This window comes from Grammomys surdaster, unplaced genomic scaffold, assembly GCF_004785775.1.
Source record: "Grammomys surdaster isolate TR1022 unplaced genomic scaffold, NIH_TR_1.0 126028, whole genome shotgun sequence".
NCBI classification, from domain to species: Eukaryota; Metazoa; Chordata; class Mammalia; order Rodentia; family Muridae; genus Grammomys; species Grammomys surdaster.
This window is the reverse complement of record NW_021620841.1, coordinates 3,972,092-3,997,163: the sequence shown is the minus strand read 5'-3', so window position 1 is coordinate 3,997,163 and position 25,072 is coordinate 3,972,092. Positions and strand designations below refer to the sequence as shown.

The 25,072-nt window shown below is 38.6% G+C and overlaps 1 protein-coding gene across 1 annotated transcript in view; it reads left to right on the top strand.

Annotated features, from left to right (window-relative positions):
• The window catches only part of Otogl (otogelin like), a 143,043-nt gene that overhangs the window by 61,788 nt on the left and 56,183 nt on the right, over nucleotides 1-25,072 (top strand). The window contains exon 26 of the mRNA XM_028754595.1: nucleotides 21,590-21,724. Coding sequence (XP_028610428.1) covers nucleotides 21,590-21,724 — 135 coding nt within the window. The remainder of the gene's footprint in view (nucleotides 1-21,589; nucleotides 21,725-25,072) is intronic.

Sequence of the window (25,072 nt, the reverse complement as noted above, 5' to 3'; positions counted from 1 at the left end):
GCTCGAGTCCCCCTGTTGTTGTCCAGTGAGGCATGAGGGCCATACCCGTCCCGATGTCTTTTTCCTGGAGAGGGGATACTTTTGACATCAACCCCTATGCAGTCAGGCTTGTCCCTCAGGGAAACCAGATAGATATTTTTATCTTTTATTTATATTCCCTTGCAGTGGTTAGCCTCGAAGCCTAAGCAAGAATTCAGATCGCCTGTCAGAGGGGGTTCTGGGTGGCCTCTCTCTGCTTGGTCTAGGGGCAGAAGTCCCCCCTTTTAGGTTGGGTGGAAATGGGTTTTGGAAACACACTGTATAAAGTAACAACCTCATCTTGAGTCTCGTGGTCCTCGATAGCTAAATTATGATAATGTGTCTGAGTAGGTTTTGCTACCAAATTATTTATCTGTTGTATCACAGAGTTAGTCAGCCTATTTGAGGGCCAGGGACCAGCAAAAAAAGCAAAAAGAACCCAAATAATGGTCCCAAGATGGAAGGAAATAGGGTTGACAACCTTGGAGAGGCTGCAAACCAATTCTTGTACCGCATTCATTTGTCTCTTTCTCTCTCTGATTTTTCTCAGGGCCTTCACTACCTATTTCATGCTCTCTTTAACCCTCCTTGCCTTGTCTATGTAAAGGCAACATTCTTCTTTGAGGGCTGTACACAATCAAGAGCTGTACACAGCCTTTTCTCTTGTAATAGAGTAAATCAAGTCCAATAACGATCTTTGCGATTTTAGGAGGTCTCTTCAGACAGCAAAACGAGGGATTTCTTCAGATTAGTGATGTCAATCTCTAGCTGTTTGATGTTCTTGTCAGTGGCCCTTCAAAGGTCTGAGTAGTATAAGTTCGGAGGCCAGCATCTGGATTAGAACTTCTAATAGCAGACATCACAGGTGATTCATTTTTACCTGGAAAGGAAAAAGAAGGGAATTCTCAGGGAGATTTCTCTTCCCTGGATGTAAATTGTTATTCGTCGTATTTATGGTTGGGCCTGGCTTTTTGGGGGTATCTATTTATTTCATTAATCTTTTTGGTAGCCAGTTAGCTGTGCCTTTTGTGGTATCAGACAGGCATATCAGTCCTCAGCCCCGTAAGGGAACTGGGTCTGGGCCATTCCCTTTAAGGGTAAGAGGGTCCTTCCCCATATCTGTGGCAAAGTTTTGTTGGTCTTGGTGGTACCAGAGGCAGTCAGCAGCAGATTAGCCATGAGCTTTCAGCTTTAGAGAGATAAAAGTGAACAAGGCATGATGGAGAGTATTTCAGGGGGACTCCTTCTGAGGGGATACCCTTCTCCCTCTTTTGTTTTCAAAGCCAATTTTTCAGAGTTCTTGTAAAATCAGGCAGAAGCGCCAACAGTCACTCCTTCCACACTCAGAGAGTCATGAAGACCCTATTTAAGGATATATAAATCTATATTAATAATCTTTTGTCAAAGGACTGTTATAGCACCGCCGACAACTAATCAGACTATATAATATATCGATTAGTAATAGCTTCTTCTACTTTTTGTGAGATTACCACTCTTTTGTCAATTAATTGGTGAGGAAAATTAGGGTTTACCTCTCTCTTGAGAATACTGAACAGAGACTTAAATTCTTTTGTGGAGAGCTTAAAATAGGATCTTAGCCAATTAGCAACTCCTAGAAACTTTTGAAATTAATTTAAAATAAGTAAACTCTCTCCCTCTCTCTCTCTCTTTTTTTTTAGACCCTTAATCTGTGTGGCTGTTTTATTGGATATTATATGTATTTACCTTTCAATGTTATCTCCTCTCCCATTCTCCCCCAAAACCCCTTATCCCATACCCCCTCCTTCTAATTTTTGTGAGGGTGTGCTCCAAACATCCTCCCAGTCCCATCTCCCTGCTCTTGAATTCCCACACAGTAGAGGATCCAAACTTTCAGGGACCATGGCCCTCCACTTTCACTGAAGTCTAACAAGGTCACCCTCAATTCCCTATACAGGTGAATGAGTCCCTCCCTTTGTGCTCTCTGGCTGGTGGTTTAGACTTTGGGAGCTCTGGTTGAAACTTTTGATACTCCTTCTAGAAAGGACCAAAGCATCCACACTTTGGTCTTCCTTCTTCTATGTGAGTTTTATGTGGTCTATATGTAGTTTCTTAGAAATTGTGAGCTTTTGGGCTAATATCCACTTATCAGTGAGTCCATACCATGTATATTCTTTTGAGATTGGGTCACCTCACTCAAGATGATATTTTCCAGCTCCATCCATTTGCCTAGGAATTTGTGAACTCATTGTTTTTAATAGTCGAGTAGTACTCCATTGTATAAATGTACCAAATTTTCTGCATCCATTCTTCTGTTGAAGGGCATCTGGGTTCTTTCCAACTTCTGGCTATTATAAATAAGGCTGCTATGAACATAGTGGAGCATGTGTCCCTGTTGTATGTTGAAACTTCTTTTGGGTATATGCCCAGGAGTGGTATAGCTGGGTCCTCAGGTAACACTATGTTCAATTTTCTGAGATACCGCCAGACTGCCTTCCATAGTGGTTGTACCAGTTTACAATCCCACCAACAGTGGAGGAGTGTTCCTCTTTCTCCACATCCTCGCCAACATGTGCTGTCACCTGTGTTTTTGATCTTAGCCATTCTGACTGGTGTGAGGTGGAATCTCAGTGTTGTTTTCATTTGCATTTCCCTGATGACTAGGGATGCTGAACACTTCTTTAGGTGCTTCTCAATCATTCGAGCTTCCTCAGTTGAGAATTCTTTGTTCAGCTCTGTGCTCCATTTTTTAATAGGGTTCTTTGACTGTCTAGAGTCTAATTTCTTCAGTTCTTTGTATATCTTGGATATTAGCCCTTTATCAGATGTAGGGTTGGTGAAGATCTTTTCCCAATCTGTTGGTTGCCGCTCTGTCCTATTGACTGTGTCCTTTGCTTTACAGAAGCTTTGCAGCTTTATGAGGTCCCATTTGTCAATTCTTGGTCTTAGAGCACAGGCCATTGGTGTTCTGTTCAGGAACTTTTTTCCTGTGCCTATGTCTTCCAGGCTTTCCCCCAGTTTCTCTTCTATTAGTTTCAGTGTAGCTGGTTTTAGGTGGAGGTCCTTAATCCACTTGGAATTGAGCTTTGTACAAGGAGATAAGTATGGATCAATTTGCATTTTTCTACATGCTGACCACCAGTTGGACCAGCACCATTTGTTGAAAATGCTTTCCTTTTCCCATTCGATGGTTTTAGCCCCTTTGCCAAAGATCAGGTGACCATAGGTATGGGGGTTCATTTCTGGGTCTTCTTTTCTATTCCATTGATCCTCCTGCCTGTCTTTGTTCCAATACCATGCAGTTTTTATCACTATTGCTTTGTAGTACAGCTTGAAGTCGGGGATGGTGATTCCTCCAGAAGTTCTTTTATTGCTGAGAGTAGTTTTCGCAATCCTGGGTTTTTTGTTATTCCAAATGAATTTTAAGATTGCTCTTTCTATCTCTGTGAAGAACTGAGTGGGAATTTTTATGGGGATTGCATTAAATCTGTAGATGGCTTTTGGCAAAATAGCCATTTTTACTATATTAATCCTTCCAATCCATGAGCATGGGAGATCTTTCTATCTTCTGAGATCTGCTTCAATTTCTTTCTTCAGGGGCATGAAGTTCTTGTCATACAGGTCTTTTACTTGCTTGGTTAGGTTCACACCAAGGTATTTTATATTATCTGTGACTATTGTGAAGGGTGTCATTTCCTTAATTTCTTTCTCAGCCAGTTTATCTTTTGAGTAGAGGAAGGCTACTGATTTGCTTGAGTTAATTTTATATCCAGTCACTTTGCTAAAATTGTTTAACAGGTTTAGGAGTTCTCTGGTGGAAGTTTTGGGGTCACTTAAGTATACTATCATATCATCTGCAAATAGTGAGATTTTGACTTCTTCCTTTCCAATTTGTATCCCTTTGACCTTCTTGTGTTGCCTAATTTCCCTCGCTAGGACTTCCAATACTATATTAAATAAGTAGGGGGAGAGTGAGCAGCCTTGCCTAGTCCCTGATTTTAGTGGGGTTGCTTCAAGTTTCTCTCCATTTAGTTTGATGCTGGCTACTGGTTTGCTGTATATTGCTTTTACTATGTTTAGGTATGGACCTTGAATTCCTGACCTTTCCAAGACTTTTATCATGAAGGGGTGTTGAATTTTGTCAAATGCTTTCTCAGCATCTAGTGAGATGATCACGTGGTTTTTTGCTTTGAGTTTGTTTATATAGTGGATTACATTGATGGATTTCCGAATATTGAACCCCTGCATTCCTGGGATAAAGCCTACTTGATCGTGCTGGATAATTGTTTTGATGTGTTCTTGGATTTGGTTCACTAGAATTTTATTGAGTAATTTTGCATCATTGTTCATAAGGGAGATTGGCCTGAAGTTCTCTTTCTTTGTTGGGTCTTTGTGTGGTTTAGGTATGAGCGTAATTGTGGCTTCATAGAATGAATTGGGTACTGTACCTTCTGTTTCTATTTTGTGGAATAGTTTGAAAAGAATTGGAGTTAGGTCTTCCTTGAAGGTCTGATAGAATTCTGCACTAAAACCGTCTGGTCCCGGACTTTTCTTTGTAGGGAGACTTTTAATGACTGCTTCAATTTCTTTTGGGGTTATGGGACAGTTTAGATGGTTTATCTGGTCCTGATTTAACGTTGGTAACTGGTATTTGTCTAGAAAATTGTCCATTTCATCCAAATTTTCCAATTTTGTTGAGTATAGGCTTTTGTAGTAGGATCTGATGATTTTTTTAATTTCCTCAGTTTCTGTTGTTATGTCACCCTTTTCAGTTCCGATTTTATTAATTTGGATACTGTCTCTCTGCCCTCTGATTAATCTAGCTAAAGGTTTAATCTATCTTGTTGATTTTCTCAAAGAACCAGCTCCTGGTTTTATTGATTCTTTGGACAGTTCTTTTTGTTTCTATTTGGTTGATTTCAGCCCTGAGTTTGATTATTTCCTGCAGTCTACTCCTCTTGGGTGTATTAGCTTCTTTTTGTTCTAGGTCTTTCAGGTGCATTGTCAAGCTGCTAGTGTATGCTCCCTCCAGTTTCTTTTTGTAGGCACTTAGAGCTATGAATTTTCCTCTTAGCACTGCTTTCATTGTATCCCATAGATTTTGGTACGATGTGTCATCATTTTCATTAAATTCTAAAAAGTTTTTCATTTCTTTCTTTATTTCTTCCCTTACTTGATTATCAAGGAGTAGGGTGTTGTTCAGTTTCCATGTGAATGTGGGCTTTCCATTGTCTTTGTCACTTTTGAAGACCAGTCTTAGACCATGGTGATCTGATAGAATGCAGGGGTTTATTTCAAGTTTTTTATATCTATTGAGGCCTGTCTTGTGCCCAATTATATGGTCTATTTTGGAGAAGGTACCATGAGGTGCTGAGAAAAAGGTATATTCTTTTGCTTTAGGGTGAAATGTTCTATAGATATCTGTTAAGTCCATTTGGTTCATAACTTCTGTTAGTTTCACTGTATGTCTATTTAGTTTCTGTTTCCATGATTTATCCATTGCTGAGAGTGGTGGGGTGTTGAAGTCTCCCACTATTATTGTGTGAGGTGCAATGTGTGTTTTGATCTTTAGTAAGGTTTCTTTTATGAAAGTTGATGCTCTTGTATTTGGCGCATAGATATTCAGAATTAAGAGTTCATGTTGGTTGACTTTTCCTTTGACAAGTATGAAATGCCCTTCCTTATCCTTTTTGATAGCTTTAAGTTGAAAGTCGATTTTACTCGATATTAGAATGGCTACTCCCGCTTGTTTCTTAGGGCCATTTGCTTGAAAAATTGTTTTCCAACCTTTTACTCTAAGGTAGTGTCTGTCTTTGTCACTGAGGTGGGTTTCCTGTAAGCAGCAAAAAGCGGGGTCCTGTTTTGCATATCCAGTCCATTAGCCTATGCCTTTTTATTGGGGAATTGAGTCCATTGATGTTAAGAGATATTAAGGAGAGGGTATTGTTGCTTCCTGTCATTTTTGCTAATAGTGGAGACATCGTTTGGGTGGTTATCTTCTTTTGGGTTTGATGGAAAAGAATTATTTTCTTGCTCTTTCTAGGGTATAATTGCCCTCATTGTATTGGAGCTTTCCTGCTATTAATCCTTTGTAGAGCTGGATTTGTGGGAAGATACTGTGTAAATTCGGCTTTGTCATGGAATATCTTAGTTTCTCCATATATGGTAATTGAGAGTCCAAATGGACTTAACAGATATCTAAATTATTGAGGAAAACTTCCCTAACCTAAGGAATGAGATGCCCATAATCACACAAGAAGCCTACAGAATGCCAAACAGACTAGATCAAAAAAGAAATACCTCCCATCACATAAAAAGTAGCTTGGGCTGGCATTTATGTTCTCTTAGGGTCTGTATGATATTTGTCCAGGATCTTCTGGCTTTTATAGTATCTGGTGAGAAGTCAGGTGTAATTCTGATAGGTTTGCCTTTATATGTTACTTGGCCTTTTTCCCTTACTGCTTTTAAAATTCTTTCTTTGTTTTGTGCATTTTGTGTCTTGATTATTATGTGATGGGAGGTATTTCCTTAGGTTTGGTCTTCTCATTGCATCCTGGATTTCCTGCATATTTTATGTTAAGAACTTTTTGCATTTTGCATTTTCTTTGACAGTTGTGTCAATATTTTCTAAGGTATCTTCTGCGCCTGAGATTCTTTCTTCTATCTCTTGTATTCTGTTGGTGATGCTTGTGTCTATGACTCCTGATTTATTTCTTAGGTTTTCTATCTCCAGGGTAGTCTCCCTTTGTGATTTCTTTATTGTTTCTACTTCCATTTTTATGTCCTGGATGGTTTTGTTCAATTCCTTCATCTGTTTGTTTGTGTTTTCTTGTAATTCTTTAAAAGATTTTTGTGTTTCTTTAAGGACTTCATCCTGTCTACCTGTGTTCTCCTCAAGTTTTTTGATAGTGTTATTTATTTCCTTCTTATAGTCCTCTAGCATCATCATTAGAAGTGATTTTAGATCTGGTTCTTGCTTTCCTGGTGATATGGGGAGTTCAGGACAAAAGCATTTATAGTCTAATCCACGTTTCACTTGCAAATAGCCTCTAATGTGTGACAAGAGTCCTTTCTCATCCATTAATTCATTTAAATTACATTTATTAATTATAAACTATCCCAATAAAGACACATTTACTATATATCTCTGTACTAAAACAGATTTATTTGATAAGTTATAAAGTTTCAAGGCAGTGATCATGCTTCTATTTCTCTTTTCTTTCCCTCCTCAATTCATTTGGGGAATTATGGGCACTTGATGTACTTAGTAATTACCCATTAATATCTTCTACCTAGGTAGAAAAAAATCTTTATTACATTTTGCATTAGAGAACAGCATCGGCCACTATATATTTTTACATTTGTTTTTTAGAACAACTTTTAATACATTCTTAAAGATTTATTTTATGCATCTGAATGGTTTACCTGCATGTATACATGTGTACTGTGTGCATGCCTGGTGTTCACAGAGGTCAGTGGAGGGTGGCAGATGCCCTATGAGTTGTTCTGAGTCACTATGTAGGTACTGGGAGCTGAATCCCTGTCCTCTAAAAAAGCAATAGTGCTATTAACTGCTAAACCATCTTTCTAGATCTAGCTTTTTTTCCTGCACTTACTTTATTTATTTATTTATTTATTTATTTATTTATTGTTATTATTTAGTCTTCCGTTACAGTCCAGCTGCTACTCCCTTCATGTCTGCACCCCCTACCTCTCCACATCCCATATCTCCTCCCCCATCTCCAAGAGGATGTCCCCACCTTCCTAACCCCCACCCTACCAGACCTCCTTAAACTCTGAGTTTTCTCCCTACCTCCATCAAGTCCAGTTTGTGTTACTCAACTAGTCCTGGGAGTGGGGCCTGCCTTGGAGTGTGGTTAACCTACCAGGGATCACATCAATAAAGAAAGGTGACTTTTCCTTTACCAACAACTATCAAATGTCAAGTCTCTTGAGGGTTAGGTGCATCTCCCCGCACTGAGGCTAGACCAGGCAGTCCTCTGCTGTATATGTGTCAGGGGATACACATCAGCTGGTGTATGCCACCTGGTTGGTGGGTCTGTGTCTGAGAGATTTCAGGGATCCAGGTTAGTTGAGATTGCTGGTCTTCCTATGGGGTTGCCATCCTCCTCAGCTTCTTCCATCTTTTCCCTAATTCAACCCCAGGGTTCAATGGCTAACAACACAGTCAATAGGCCAAATCAGCAATCTAGCTTTTTTTTTTTTTTTAAGTAACGTTTTTATTAATTCATCGAGAATTTCAGGTAGTATACTTTGGTCATAGCCTCCATCTCTCTTCAACCCCTTCCATGTCCATCCTCTCCCTTCTCTCCATCCTTCAGTCCCTACCCAACTCTGAGTTTTCTCTCTACCTCCATCAAGTCCAGTTTGTGTTACTCAACTAGTCCTGGGAGTGGGGCCTGCCTTGAAGTGTGGTTAACCTACCAGGGATCACATCAATAAAGAAAGGTGACTTTTCCTTTAACAACAACTATCAAATGTCAGTGATTCCTCAGCCAGTACTAGGATTTTGTGCCCACGTTCCCTTTTCTGCTTGGTTTAAGGTTTCACAAATTTTGTGCATGTCATCCCGATCCCTGCAAGTTCTGTGAAATTGTTCTCTTATGTCTGAAAAATGCTGTTTCCTCATTGTTTCCCCACAACTTCTGGCTTTTACAATTGTTTTGTTCGGTTCCTTAAGATCTCTGAACCTCGGAGAAGGCGTGTGATACATATCACGCGTACAAGACTGAGCACCCAGTCTTTTATTTTGTGCACATTGACCAGTTGAAGGTGTCTGTGTTAATTGCCATCCACTACAAAGAGAATCGTCTCTGATGAGGCCAGTTCACAATATTTTTAAACAGATGACTCTGCAGAAGAGCTTTCAAGTAGAGTGTCTGTTTTGGTCAGGAAAGTAGATTTTAGTATTTGATGTTGAATGATTATAGACAGTTTTCTTACTGGTACTACAGAGGGACAGAGCACTCTGCTGAGCTTTTGTATCTAACATTCATCTTAGTTTGCTACCATATCCTCATGTTAAAATGAATACACCTTGTTCTGTTTCAAATCTTGATAAGATTCCCTTCCTACGTATAAAAAAATGCATCATAAGAATCATTTTCTCAGTATACTAGAAGCAATATTATTTAAATAATTAATTCAATGTCCAGTTGAAGATTTATTTAGTAAAAGCTCTTTTAGTAAAAGAAGAATTGAAGAGCGCTAGTTCTAGAATTACGTGTACCTATTTATGTGGCAATGTTCTTTTCCAAAAGTATTATGCCAGAAATTTTTTTACTATGTTACCATGGGAAATTTTACTGAAATTATTAAAACTATAATTAGGCCCCAAATGTTTCAGGACAAATTAACTACAGCATACATGGTAAGCTAACAAAACAAAAATCTAAAAGGAAAAGACATCTCATTTGGTCATAAAACATAAAATTGTGTGCCAAAGATAAATTAGTGATTAACCAGTATAAGCTAGTTTTTGTAGCCTTGAAATATGATCATGGCAAGATCCTCATTGCTTGATTTCTTTTCAGTTTCACCTTTTTAGTGGTGGTATTTGCTTAGCTCACACCATCTGCCAAGCCTTCCCATGGCACAGCCTTTCTTCTGGATCCATCAATGCTTCCTTTGAGAAGGGAAGGTGGCATCTGGCATCGCTCTGATTGGGTATTACAGTGTCAAAGTCACCTTTGAAGAGCAGATTCAACTTTCTTCTGTCAGCCAGCTCCCTGTCATCTTTGCATTTAATTGCAAGCCCAGGCTTTTCAGGTGGACAGACTTATCTTGAGTTTTTTTAGATCCTAAGGAGCACACAGTAATCTAATTCATAAAGTATTTACTTTTATTTCACAAATGGACTCTAAAAAATTAATACTTAATATTAATTATTAATAATTAGTATTGACCTCCCCATTGAAGGAAATTTGGGTTGATTTTGCTTATCACTAGAGTGCATGTTTTCTTAATACAACCAAGTTCCAGGTATAGCATTTCCTATAAGTTTGCTGAGTAAATACTTGTTAGAATTCAACAACTAAAATACTCTGTTTCTTTATTTATCTTAGATGTTTGCTTTTTACCACATCACATAGGATGTTATATTTGTGTCTTGAGATTGATTTAGAGAAAAGGTCATAACTGTATTTTGTGAAGCAAGTTATGATTTAAGAGGAAAACAATATTGATAGTGTTCAAAACTTCCAGCATTCTGACCAGTGCTAAAAACCTCCACAAAGAAGACTGTAGAGGAATTTTAATCCAGCAACATGGCTGCTCTGATCATGTCCAAATACCCTCTAGGTCTGTGTGGTCTGACTGGAATGCAGACATACCCTTAGTGCTCACCTTTAATCCCAAACAATGATGTCTAATTGAGGGGCAGACAAAGTGACTATTCAGAGAAAGATTTCACAGAATGAGTCAGAGATAGGATATGCCCAACTCTTAGGAGAAAAGCTATTTAAGAGCAGCAGCAGCAGTAGCAATAATGAGAGAGAAAGAGAGAGAAGCGGGGGGAGAGTTCAGTTTGTCAGTGAGTTGGGAGTTGAGTCCATTGTGAGTCAGTGCAGTGTGTGCAGTACATGGAGTTGAGTTCATTTTTGAGTTCATGCAGTTCAGGGCAGGTCAGCAGAGATAGATTAAGCCAGAGACTAAGAAGGAGTCAGAAGATTAGAACAAATTGCCAGAGTTACTTCAAGGTCAAGCAGAGCAAGTCATTGACAAAACTGAGAGAAGCCAGATTGAATCGATCAGTTGAGAGAGGAGTTTGAACCAGAATGGCTGAGTTGAACCAACCAGCCAGAATCCAGAAATAACTAGCAAGGGTGAGTTTATTCGGCAGTAAGACAATGAGATGGGAATTACTCTGGCAAATCAATGTTACTTTTACAGGAGACCATTGGTTGTTTTTTGTTTGTTTGTTTGTTTGTTTTTGTTTTTTGTTTTTTTTGTTTTTTGTTTTTTGTTTTTTTAAAATAAAACCAGGAGGTGTATATTCTAGTTTTCAGATTTCAGAGTCAAACTCTCATTCCGCGAACCTCCAGGAGGCAACAGTCACTGCCGGGTTAATTCCCACTGCCTGGTTAACTCCCATAGCTTCTTTTCAGGTAGGTCTTCAGTGTTCTCCTTAGTTCATCCTTCAAACGCTGCTGCTTTTCTTAAACCCCTGAGAGCTTTCCGAAATTTCTAAACCTAGCCTAAGTTTTCACACACGTGCAGACACACAGACTTTATGTTCTGGTGAATGGTGAACTCTCTCTTTCTCTCTCTCTCTCTCTCTCTCTCTCTCTCTCTCTCTCTCTCTCTCTCTCTGTGTGTGTGTGTGTGTGTGTTGTGGCAAGAGGCCAGAGGAATCTTCCTAAATACTTTCCCACTGTACTTTTTGAGACAAGCTCTCTCATTGAACCTTAGATTAAAAAAAAAAAAGAAGAAGAAGAAAGGCTATTCTGAATAGCTATTGAGCTTGAGGAATTTATTTCTGTCTCCTAAAAACTGAAAATGTAAATGTATGTCCCTGGATCAGGATTTTTTTAAAATAGAGATTTGGTGATGGAACTCAGGTCATTCTGTTTATCGAGCAAGTACTCTATCCTCTCTACTGAGAAATCTCCTATAAACCTTTGTGGTAGTTTTCATCCTCTTTTGTTTTCTTTTCTTCTAGTAACCACTGATTTCTGGTACTTTTTTTTTTTTTTTTTTGTGATGACCTGGCCTACTTTTGTGCTCTCTTCGCTAGTGTTCTTAAAACTCTGTCTCTTACAGGTTCTCTATTTCTGGTGTGATGCTTCTATGAAATTCCACATTGCTGTGACCTCGTAACACCTTGAAGACACAACCCTGTTTAGCAGGGACTTTTTATAGAATGGTTACCTTCAAGGGGGTTGAGACTTCAATGTGACAGATGCTGACACTATCCTGTCAAGTGAAACACTATTCTACGTTGAAAGGTGCTGACAGGTCAAGTTTTGGAATCATTTGAAGGTCTATTGTCTATCAGAGCTTTGAGCATGGAGAGAATAAAGAGCCTTGATACTGACCTTTTCCATCTAGCTTTATAATTGTTTTGTTGCCTAGTAACCGTCACATTATTTCAAAACCTAATATTAACTTGAAGTAGATCAGGAATGGGAACTATAGACACACAACTGGTAGCATTGCTATTGTTTCAGGTTTCTGTCAACATAGCACGGTGTTATAAGACAGAACATATAATAGAGAACATTTCTTGACATTTCTGATTCAATATAAATAACAGAGCTAACATTGAGGTAATAATAACATAATAACAAAAATTTAATTGTAATAAAAGCCTTGTAGCCTACTTCTCTTATCTTTGTAAATAACTCTTCCTAAGAGGAAGAACAAACAAAATCCTGCATTATATACTATTTTTTTCTGCTTTAAAAACCATTCACGAGAACATAAAAGTATGGCATTATTATTTTTCTTTTAAGCAGAACAATGCTATAATCATCTAAATGGTCCTTATTATGGTGCTTTTCAAAGTTCAGGCAATTCTTTGCAGAGGATTGTTCAGAAAGAAGCCAAGAGCTCCCCGTACTTATCAAGGAAAATGAACCACATAGACACATTAATTACTCTGTCAACACCATTCACTAAGCCCTCGCCTTTAGACACTGTTGAAGTAATTATTAACAAGCCAAGAATAATTTGGTCAAACTAGGGTATCTATCGATTCAGTGCTCATATTGCTAGTGATGTGAAAAAAATCTATGTATAGAGAATTTACATGAAAATCCATATGCTTTTAATAACATTGTCATGTCATTTCATGAGGAAAATGCACCCTCATCTGTCTCAAAAGAAGACATATAAACATATATGTGGCTTGGAAATTGTTTTTTGTAGTTACATGATAATGCCCCAGCCCTACCTAACATTTAAATGAACCCAGGCCCATCTCTACTTTTGCCTATCATTTTACCCAACTTCTCAGTCTAGAGCTGACTCCATGGGATGTCTCCATCCTTTTTCTCCTTTTGACTAAACATCCTTTAAAGTTAGTAAAAGGTTGAGGGACAAACACTTTTGATATTTAGAGAGAGAAAGGACCACTTTAGAGATTTGCATAAAGGTATAAATATTTTTTCCCCCGGGGAAATTGGTAAGCATATGAGCTGATGAATATACTAATCAATTTAGCCTAATTATTCCACACTTTGTGTCTATAACATTGGGATTTTACTTGTAAATGTAGGCAATTATAATTTGTGAATTAAAAATACAGATACCACGTATGTTAATGAGTTCCCAGGCTGGGGAGTCTGAGATGTTCATGTATGAAAGGGCAGAGACTGAGGCACTTTGGTTCATCAGAGGATGTGTGAAATGTAAGTCAGGAAGGAGAGGGGTCCAGTAAAGCATAGATTTAGGTATACAGTTACATGATGTTCTCTGATACAAAGGAGTCCTTACAAGTTGGACTTTTCTCTTCAACCATTACTAGAACTGTTCCTAATTTCTTTCCTAGTGCCATTATCAAAGCAAACAGGAACAAACTAAGATTTTTCAGTTCTGCCTTTTCATTTTATAAAATAAATAACCATGACATCAGTCTATCCCTCATCTAAAAATTGTTTTGCTTGATGTCTATTCATTGTTCACAGTACTGGTTTTATAAAAGAAATTTCTCAAGTGTCCCACATACTTTGAGCAAGTTCATGAGTAGCCCTTCTAACCTCTGCTAGTCTACCTTCTTCTAATAGCCTTTCTGCTGTCACCTCATGTACCTGTGTGAGCATACACATGTGTGTACATATGTGCATATGTATATATGCATGTATGTGCCTGTGTGCATGTTCATATACATGTGTCTGCATGCATGTGTGTACATGTATGTATGCATGTGTGTATTGCATGTGTGTGTGTAAATGGTTTAAGACGTCTATGTAAAATCTAGAACTCACAAGTGAGAAAAAAATTTATACTCGTATGTTTGACTTATTTTCCTTAATTTTAAACATCTACCCTCTATCCACTTTCCAACATGTGATGTGATTTCATTCTTCTTATGGCTAAGTAAAATTGGATGTTCATGTGTACATGTACGTGTGCACACGTCAGTGTATATGTATATGTGTGTGTATACTTCACATTTTCTTTATCTGTCTAGGGATGGAAATCTGTGTTGATCTGGAATGATCAACCCCTGGCATATACTCAGGAGGGGTTTAGTTGAGTCACATCAAAGATCTGGTTTTAGTAATTTTGAGGAATCTTCATACTGATTTTCATGGCATTTGACAAGTTTATATCTTCCTCCCTGCCTATAAATGGGAATATTTATCCCTTTCCTGGTTATTATTTTTGTCTTATGATTTATTGGTGAATGGGATGAGAGGGAATCTTAACACAATTTCGATTTACATTTTCTGATGGCTAAGGATGCTGAATAATTTTGTCCATTTGTCTTTCATCTTTTAAAAGTTCTTTCTTAATTTCATTTATTGACCACATAATGTGCTTTTATTATTGATTTATTTTTGTTCTTTCTATACTCTAATTCTGTCATATGTACATGTGGCAAAGACTTTCTCCCATCCTGCAGACCCTCTCTTTACTTTGATTTCTTTTCTGTGAAGAATCTTTTAAGTTATGTGTAATATAATTTTTTTCAGTTCTTGGCATCGTTCCTTGATCTGCTGGAATCCTTTTCAAAAGTTTCCACTTGTATCTTAGAGCAGTGGTTCTCAACCTTTCTAATTCTGCAACCCTCTAATACAGTTCCTCATGTTGTGACCACGAACCATAAAATTAGTTCTTTGCGATTTCATAGCTGTAATTTTGCTACTGTTACGAATCACAATGTAAATATCTGATATGCAGATGGTCGAAGGTGACCCTTGTTTTGATCATGGATCCATCTGACTTTTTTTTTTTTTTTTTACAAGATGAGAGAGGAGGCTCTAGTTTGACTTTTCTGTGTGTAAATTTATTTTCCCTGAAACATTTAAAAGACCTCTTTTCTCCAATGTATGCCTTTGAAATTTTGTCAAAAAATAGATATCTTTTGCTGTCTGTATTTAATTCTGTTTCTCTGCTACAGTGATACGTATCTCTACATATCTGTTTTATATCAATGCTATGTTGTTTTTCTTTATATGACTTCGTAGTGTAACTTGAAATCAAGTACTGTTGTAAGTTTGGCATGATTCTTTTTGTTTAGAATTCCATTGGCTGCCCATGTTATTTTGTGATTTCCTACTAAAGTTGGTATTCATTTTTCTATTTTATCGAGAATATCACCAAAATTTTGATGGGAATTACATTGAATCTGTACATTGGTTTGGTGACATAACCATTTTTAATACATTAATTCTGCTGACAGTTGAGCAATGGAATTTTAAAACTTCTAGAATCCTCTTCAATTTCTTTAGTTGTTTAAAAATATTCATTGTAGAATTTCTTTGTTTCCTTGGTTCGGTTTGTTAGACTAACTCTAGTGACGTTTGTGGTAAGTTTTCATAGTGAGCCATGATGGGAGGGACAGTTGGCTCTAGAGTTATTCAGCTGTCAACTCTGTGGTGATGGGGTCTTTGAAAAATGACTTCATTAGCAATAAGTTTTATGACACTGAACAAGCATGACATGGAAGAAAATCAATCAACAATCACCTTCCCCTGTGATGTCTATAAACCACAATAAAAAGCATAGCAAGTTATCCTCAAAGGTGCAATAGTAGTATTTATATCTTGGTGGTAACCAACGGCTCTCTAATTGGACTTTAGGGCCACTCAATAGGAGGTAATTCACACCTGGAACTGTAAACCTAGCAAACTGTCCATGGCTGGTGAGTCCATAAAATCTAGGGAAGAAAAAACTACTGGCACATTTTTTTATAAATAATTTCTTTATTTGTCCTCAAATGGCAATTCATTCACACAGGGGTTATAAACACAGAAAGGCAGGATGTGGGGATGACACTGGAGTGTGGGTGTTCAGAGGGAATACAGATATCTTTCAGAACCGGGTATCAGCTGGGTGAAGGTTCAGTGGACAGGTCACTATGACTCTGCCTATGACTCACTTGTCCTTATTTAAGTTGGGATTGTCTGCCAAGGCTACCTGTTTACAAGGTCTATGACTACTCAGGCTTGTAAATTTCCACAAAAGCTGCCTGTTTACAATAGCTTATAGCCATCTGTTTCAATGTTTTTCCACTGAGACCCAAGACTTGGTGTTAGTATACATGTATGACAGGCCTATTGCTGATTTTAGGCCTATGGCTGATTTTAGGCCTTCAGTGTGTAAGCAGGGCTGCCCCTGACATCTCCTCCCTTCTCTAAGTACAGAAGGGCTGTGGCAATTCTCAACTTGCGAAGGCGGGGATAGAGGCCTGACCTCCAGTATTTGAAGGGGACCTTGTAATGGCTCGAGTCCCCCTGTTGTTGTCCAGTGAGGCATGAGGGCCATACCCATACCGATGTCTTTTTTCTGGAGAGGGGATACTTTTGACATCAACCCCTATGCAGTCAGGCTTGTCCCTCAGGGAAACCAGATAGATATTTTTATCTTTTATTTATATTCCCTTGCAGTGCTTAGCCTCTCAGCCTAAGCAAGAATTCAGATCGACTGTCAGAGGGGGTTCTGGGTGGCCCCTCTCTGCTTGGTTTAGGGGCGGAAGCCCCCTGCCTCTTTTAGGTTGGGTGGAGATGGGTTTTGGAAACACACTGTATAAAGTAACAACCTCATCTTGAGTCTCGTGGTCCTCGATAGCTAAATTATGATAATGTATCTGAATAGATTTTGCTACCAAATTATTTATCTGTTGTATCACAGAGTTAGTCAGCCTATTTGAGGCCCAGGGACCAGCAGAAATAAGGAAAAAGAACCCAAATAATGGTCCCAAGATGGGAAGAAGTAGGGTTGACAACCTTGGAGAGGCTGCAAACCAATTATTGTACCAGCATTCATCTGTCTCTTTCTCTCTCTGATTTTTCTCAGGGCCTTCACTGACCTATTTTATGCTCTCTTTAACCCTCCCTGTCTTGTCTATGTAAAGGCAACATTCTTCTTTAAGGGCTGTACACAATCAAGAGCTGTACACAGCCTTTTCTATTGTAATAGAGTAAATCAAGTCCAATAACGATCTTTGCGATTTTAGGAGGTCTCTTCAGACAGCAAAACGAGGGATTTCTTCAGATTAGTGATGTCAATCTCTAGCTGTTTGATGTTCTTGTCAGTGGCCCTTCAAAGGTCTGAGTAGTATAATTTTGGATGTCAGCTTCTGGATTAGAACTTCTAACAGCAGACATCATGGGCTATTCATTTGTACTTGGAAAGGAAAAAGAAGGGAATTCTCAGGGAGATTTCTCTTCCCTGGATGTAAATTGTTATTCATCTTATTTATGGTTGGGCCTGGCTTTTTGGGGGTATCTATTTATTTCATTAATCTTTTTGGTAGCCGGTTAGCTGTGCCTTTTGTGGTATGAAACAGGCATATCAATCTTTGGCCCCGTAAGGGAACTGGGTCTGGGCCATTCCCTTTAAGGGTAAGAGGGTCCTTCCCCATATCTATGGCAAAGTTTTTGTTGGTCTTGGTGGTGCCAGAGGGAGTCAGCAGCAGATTTGCCATGAGCTTTCAGCTTTAGAGAGTTAAAAGTGAACAAGGTATGATGGAGAGTATTTCAGGGGGACTCCTTCTTGGGAGTACTGTTCCCCCTCTTTTGTTTTTAAAGCCATTTTTTCAGAGTTCTTGTAAAATCAGGGCAGAAGCGCCAACAGTCACTCCTTCCGCACTCAGAGAGTCATGAAGACCCTATTTAAAGAAATATAAATCTATATTAATAATCTTTTATCAAAGGACTGTTATAGCACCGCTGACAACTAATCAGACTATGTAATATATCGATTAGCAATAGCTTCTTCTACTTTTTGTGAGATTACCACTCTTTTGTCAATTAATTGTTGAGGAAAATTAGAATTTACATCTCTCTTGAGAATATTAAACAGAGACTTAAATTCTTTTGTGGAGAGCTTAAAATAATATCTTAGCCAATTAGCATCTCCTAGAAACTTTTGGAAATAATTTAAAATAAGTAAACTCTCTCTCTTTTTTTTAGACACTTTATCTGTGTTTTTTTATTGGATATTATACATATTTACCTTTCAGTGTTATCTCCTCTCCCATTCTCCCCCAAAACCCCTTATCCCATACCCCCTCCTCCTATTTTTATGAGGGTGTGCTCCAAACATCCTCCCAGTCCCATCCCCCTGCTCTCGAATTCCCAAACACTAGGGGATCCAAACTTTCGGGGACCATGGCCCTCCACTTCCACTGATGTCTGACAAGGTCACCCTCAATTACCTATACAGGTTAGACATGAGTCCCTCCCTTTGTACTCTCTGGTTGGCGGTTTAGACTTTGGGAGCTCTGGTTGAAACTTTTGATACTCCTAGAAAGGACCAAAGCACCCACACTTTGGTCTTCCTTCTTCTTCTTGAGTTTTATGTGGTCTATATGTTGTGTCTAAGATATTGTGAGCTTTTGGGCTAATATCCACTTATCAGTGAGTGCATACCATGTATGTTCTTTTGAGATTGGGTCACCTCACTTAAGATGATATTTTCCAGCTCCATCCATTTGCCTAAGAATTTCATGAACTCATTGTTTTTAATAGTCGAGTAGTACTCCATTGTATAAATGTACCATATTTTCTGCATCCATTCTTCTGTTGAAGGGCATCTGGGTTCTTTCTAACTTCTGGCTATTATAAATAAGGCTGCTATGGACATAGTGGAGCATGTGTCCCTCTTGTATGTTGAAACATCTTTTGGGTATATGCCCAGGAGTGGTATAGCTGGGTCCTCAGGTAACACTATGTTCAATTTTCTGAGATACCGCTACTGGCACATTCTTAAACCAGGATAATTTTCATCGCATTATCAATACTTAGTCTTACACCTACCAATAAGTATAGCTCTTGTTTCTCATCAAAGGAGCTTCTTACAGCAGACAAAAACTATTACAAATATCTAAAACCGGTCAAAATGTAGGGGACACTGGACCATGGGGTGCCTGGCCCCAAATGATACATCCACAACCCCATTGCTGTATCCAAGATTCAAGGAACATCATGGAAGAGAGGAAGAAACAATTGAAAGAGCCAAGGGGCCAGAATGTGTGCTGGTAGACTGTGTCTTTTATATATGGCAGGGATGCTGCATCCACAGCATCTCAACTATTTGATCATCTAAACAAGACCTGAATAATGATACTACCAATTGACATGTCAACACCACACACACACACACACACACACACACACACACACACACACATCAATAATAGTTATGTAAAAGGGCAGTAAGCTTGGTGGGAGAGTGTATTGTAGAGGTGAAGGGATCATTGGAGAAAAGATAAAGACAGGGAAATGATATAAATACAGTATGTGCACAATAAAATTTTAAACTGTGAAGCTGGAAAGCCAAAGAAGCCCTCTTAGGTTGCAAGTATAAAAGAAGCAACTAGAAGCAGATACTTTTTACTTATGGAAGCAGAAAGCCCATGGAAGCGTCACTTCAGTTTCTCACGACATCCTTGATTGTGTATCTAGGTCAGTGTCATCGCAGAGATGCTACTCATAGCCAGGACATCACCATGGCAGCGGCATTCATGGGAAGTCGATGAGATCATAAATAAAGGGGCACAGTGTGGTCTCGATATTCTCTCTCAACTGCTAGGGGATCATCCCTAAGCTGTTTTTAATAGCTGAGTAGTACTCCATTGTATAAATGTACCACATTTTCTGCATCCATTCTTCTGTTGAAGGGCATCTGGGTTCTTTCCAACTTCTGGCTATTATAAATAAGGCTGCTATGAACATGGTGGAGCATGTGTCCCTCTTGTATGTTGAAACATCTTTTGGGTATATGCCCAGGAGTGGTATAGCTGGGTCCTCAGGTAACACTATGTTCAATTTTCTGAGATACTGCTACTGGCACGTTCTTAAACCAGGATAATTTTCACCGTATTACCAATACTTAGTCTTACACCTACCAATAAGTATAGCTCTTGTTTCTCATCAAAGAAGCTTCTTGCAGCAGACAAAAACTATTACAAATATCTAAAACCGGTAGGTGATAAACTTAAGGAGATAAACTTAAGTCCATGTCTCTCAGAGCATGCATAACCAGTCACAGGAAAGCCAGGCAGAACTCTGATGACTAATCCTGGCCTAGACAGTTAACAACAGCATACTGTCACTGCCCAAATGGTGGCATATGTCATTGCTTAAAGTCAATGGCCCTTATTGCTTGAGAAGATGGCTGTAGGCTGAACTCTGATACATAAGCACATATCAAGAAGAGATTCATCTGAATATTGTCCCTGTTGTACACAGGACATTTGAGTGTGGTAGGGAAGGAATGTTTAATACACATACTGGAACAGATCCACACGTGAATCTCTCTGGACACTCTAACAAGGCAGCTGATTGGAAGGCTTGTTCTAAGAACTACTGATGTCCAAACTTTAGATATCCCTTGTGTACGTGTGCATCTTGACTACTTGCTAGAGCCCTGTACTATCCTCATCAGGGCCATGTCACATATAGGGTTTCCACGCTGCTACAATTGAACTGTGTTTGGGGAAGGGAGTGCTGTAATCTCACTGTTACTTGGCGAGTACATGGAGGACTGGCTATGAGCACATGCACAATGATGCTAAGTGGACAGGTATGAGAGAATGTGAGCTGGGAGAGTCAGAATATGAGATCGTATCCCAACTATATAGCTGCCTCTTTGATGGACAGACCCATGTCTGTATCAGCATGTTTTGAGTTTTTGACCTACAATAACTTCAATGTTTAAAAAGTTTTCTTCCAGGAAGCTGACTTTCTTAAATGATACAACTTTCTGTTTTTCAATAAAAATCAGTTTCAAATGTTGACAGAATTAGATGAGACATCATGAAGTTCAATGCAAACCCTCAAATAAATGTACTATTTCGTCTGCTCGTTCATGGTACAAGTTTGTATCCTCTTCAGTTCTTCCTTGGAGGTAGTAAGCAGTCCAAAAATCCCTAAAATAAAGGAAAATATATTATTTTCTAAAAATGAAAATATGTATTATTTATAAGTAATGATAAATAGGTAAAAATTTAAGTTACTTATATAGCTATAATATATAATATAATGTTACATTATATGATAAATAGATAGGTAGATAGATAGGTAGATAGATAGGTAGATAGATAGACAGACAGACAGACAGACAGACAGATAGATAGATAGATAGATAGATAGATAGATAGATAGATAAAGAGAACTATAATGGTTATCGAGTAGAGCTATGATAATGAAATGGATCTAAAAAGCTTTGCTAGAACAAAATTTGAAAAAGAATATTAGGGGAAGTTATTTAAAGACTGTGGTATTTCAATAGAATATTTTCTTACTTTTAGCTAAATATAATTTTTATTTTTACTCTAGAAGAACATCCCTTTTCAGTTATACCTTAAGTCATTATAAACCTTAAATTTGTTAATAAAAATAACTAGAATTTATATATAATATGCATATTGTGACAATAACATGTTCTTCATCTATTTCAGAGTACAGATGATTCTGATATATCTGTGATCTCCCAGAACAAGAAATGCTTTGACAATGACATTGTTTGTTCTAAAAGTGTTTTGATATCAATTGGAGACACTGAAATCTACCTCAACGATGCCCCTTACAAACAGGTTAGTGAATCCTTCCTTTTATGATAACCATGCCTTCTACTAGTGATCCAGATTGGTTTAGAATTTTTTTTGTGTGTTTTGTGTGTTTTTGTATGAACTGTACACTGCTTGTATCTTTCTCTTATATTATTTATCTTCATATTTCAATCATCTCTACAATCTTTCCTTCTTGTGAGCAGCATTCTGGCCTTGGGAACTAATATGTTAGGTGAGTTCCTTTAGTAGCCCTTTGTCTGTCTTCCTGATATCCTGGCTAAAGTTCCATTTTTATTCCACCCCACCCACTGCAGCAACAGTGACTTTCTTCATATGGAAATCTGACTTTCCAAGTCTCTTGGGCTTCATAGCTTTCAGATTTCTTCCCGTTGTCCTGCAAGGTTCTTACTGGTTTGGCTCTTGTCCTCTTTTCTGCCTTACTTCTTGTGGCTTCCTTTCAAGCCTATGTCCCAGAAATGGAATCTTTTCAGTTATTTCGCATTTTAGGTTCATGTTGCTCTCATTGGTACCTTTAGAAGAAGTGATTTACGAAGTCCTTTTCCCACTTAACATATTCTGTACAGTATGTCCTATCTCCAGAAAACGTCTCAGGATGCTTTCAAAAACTCTGATAGATCACCATCAGCCCTTAGTCACATTTGTTGTGTGTTTATCTGTCTTCCCAGTGTGTCTATGAGTAATGTATGAAGATCCTTTTCTCTTTCAGTTATTGTTATATCCTGGGAGTCTGTCCAATTAGAAGATGTCATCAATTTTTTCATTCACCTACTTACTAATTGATCCACAATGTCCAGGGCATACTAAAACTTGTGCTCAATTTTTAGGCTGGAAAAGTGAAAAGACACTGCTTGTCTTTAAGTACTGTGCTCAAGTGAAGGATTCCTAAAAGAGAATAAAATTGGAAAGCATGACTTGCTGTCCCATAATATACATGAGCTTCTAGAAGTCCTGGGGGAGGGACACTGAAGCAATGGTTCTCAACCCTCCTAATGCTGTGATATGTTCTAATGCCTCCTATGCTTCTTACTGGTCTTTAATACAGTTCCTCATGTTGTGGTGACCCCCATCCATAAAATTATTTCATTGCCACTTTATAAGCATATTTTTCTACTGTTATGATTCATATTGTAATTAATTGATATATAGGATATCCGATATGTAACCCCAAAGGGGGTGCAACCCACAGGTTGAGAAGCACTGTGCTCAAACAACCCTACATTTAAAGATTTGCAGCATAGATTTGGAGTCAGTTAGAACTGATTTAGCATCCCCACCTGTCACCTACTTGCTGTACCACTCTAGCAAACTTCTTTGAACCTCTCAAGTTTCAGCAGCTTCCTCTCAGAATGACTGCCCCCCCCCCCATTCTTCAGTTCTATGAAGATTGTAATGGAAGTATGCAATAATGAATTTTAAGATCTGATCACTCCTTCCTTTCATCATCTTTTTTTATTTTTCACATAAAGACCATAGCCTGAAGTAAATCCAGGAAGAAGAGATGGCTTAGCTAGATGAAGAGGGAGAAAGGTTAGCATTGCAGGGAAATGAGCTCACTCAAAGGGGCTGAGTTGGAAGATGAAATGTCATGGTTGATAGTCACAATTGGCTCAGGTTCAAACGAAATCCCTGGGATGATAGAGCATGGGTGTGGCAGAGACTCTGGCAGGCATATCCCTAGCAGATGAGAACGTGGAATGTACGGGAAGCAAGAGTGACTGTCAAGGGTTCTAAGCTTAGACCGGAAGCTCACAGATAGCCCAAGTCATGCAAGCTTCATTTTAAAGGCAGTGATTTTGGACTTAGGACTTTTGATGTGTATGATCTGACAGTGGTCTTTTCAAACAGAATTCTCAGAAACACCGTTTTCCTAAGTGTTCGCTCAAATAATTTATCATGAAAGTCATCTGAAACATTTGCTGTTAGGGCCAGGTTCTATGTTCTGCCTCAGGTGCTGGGCTGCCTGGGGGTGAACAACATGGCAGGTCAAGAGGGTACATGAAACCTCTCTGCTAAAAAAGAGGGATAATTTTCTGTTTTAAAAGACTGCACTTTTTCATTTTGGATGGGCCTTTTAATTTATATAATCTGTCCTGCCCCTGGATTACTTTTTGATATTTTTTTTGCTACTTTGGTTTTCAATAGTAAAGAAATTCTAGTACTGCAGTTTGAGAATCTCAGAAACATTGAGAGTAACACACAGCTATCAAATGAGACAAGACGCCTTCTGCAGTCATACTGGCATCTTTAAATAGTAGAGATGTTCTGCCTAGCTATTAGATGGATATTCATCTATAGGTATTTCTGTGATCAAGTGCGCTTTTTCAAATAGGGAGAAGTTGATAAACATTCATATGAAGACAGTTTGGCACATTTTTGAAGTGATAATTGCAGTTCTATGTAACTCACGGCCTCCAATTTTCACTAGTACACCGGTATTGATGAATCTCCTCTATTTAGATTGTGAAGAATGAAGTAAGATTAAGAAAAATCACAAGAATAGTTTGATCCCAAGTTCCCAGCTAAAATGTCTTTCTGGGAGATCATAAGTGAAAATATAGTAAGTGCCACTTTCTTCATAGCTAATGGGTTACTCATCCAGGGACATGAATAAACAACTCTGTTTTTATGTAAATGCACAATTGTAATTCAAGCAGGTATGCAAATTATAAATCAGTCAGGCATGCAAATTAAAAAAAATCTTCTATAAATTCACCTCAGCTGTCCTCTGAAATGTTTTAATGACCTCCATTTCTGACTTATTTTTCTAGCACTGTTTAGTTTTGTTTGAAGTGCTGTCCTCTTAGAGCACTGGTTTCTATTTTGGACAATTCATTCCCAACTCATTTAAAGAGAAGTGTTAGCTGAGAACTTGGAAAGTAAGGAGGGTGGTAACTTCTTTTGCTTAGGAAGGTCATTTTTGTTGAAACTTGCCTTATATAATAAAAAAAAGCATTTTTTACCTAATGGCAAACAAAGAAGGTGTGTTTTTGATTCGGAACCACTGATTTAAAGCCAGACTGCTGGGATGGGGAGAGATGATATAGACAAGTCAGGAAACCAAACCACAACTCACCACACCACACCACACCACCCCACACCACACCACACCCCACACCACACCCCACACCACACCCTACCCCACCCCACCCCACCCCACACCACACACCACACCACACCACACCACACACCACACCACAGCACACCATACCACACAATACCACACCACACTACACACCACACACCACACCACACCACCACACCACACCACACACCACACACCACACCACACTACCATACCACACCACACACCACACCACACTAGACCACACCACATACCACACCATACCACAT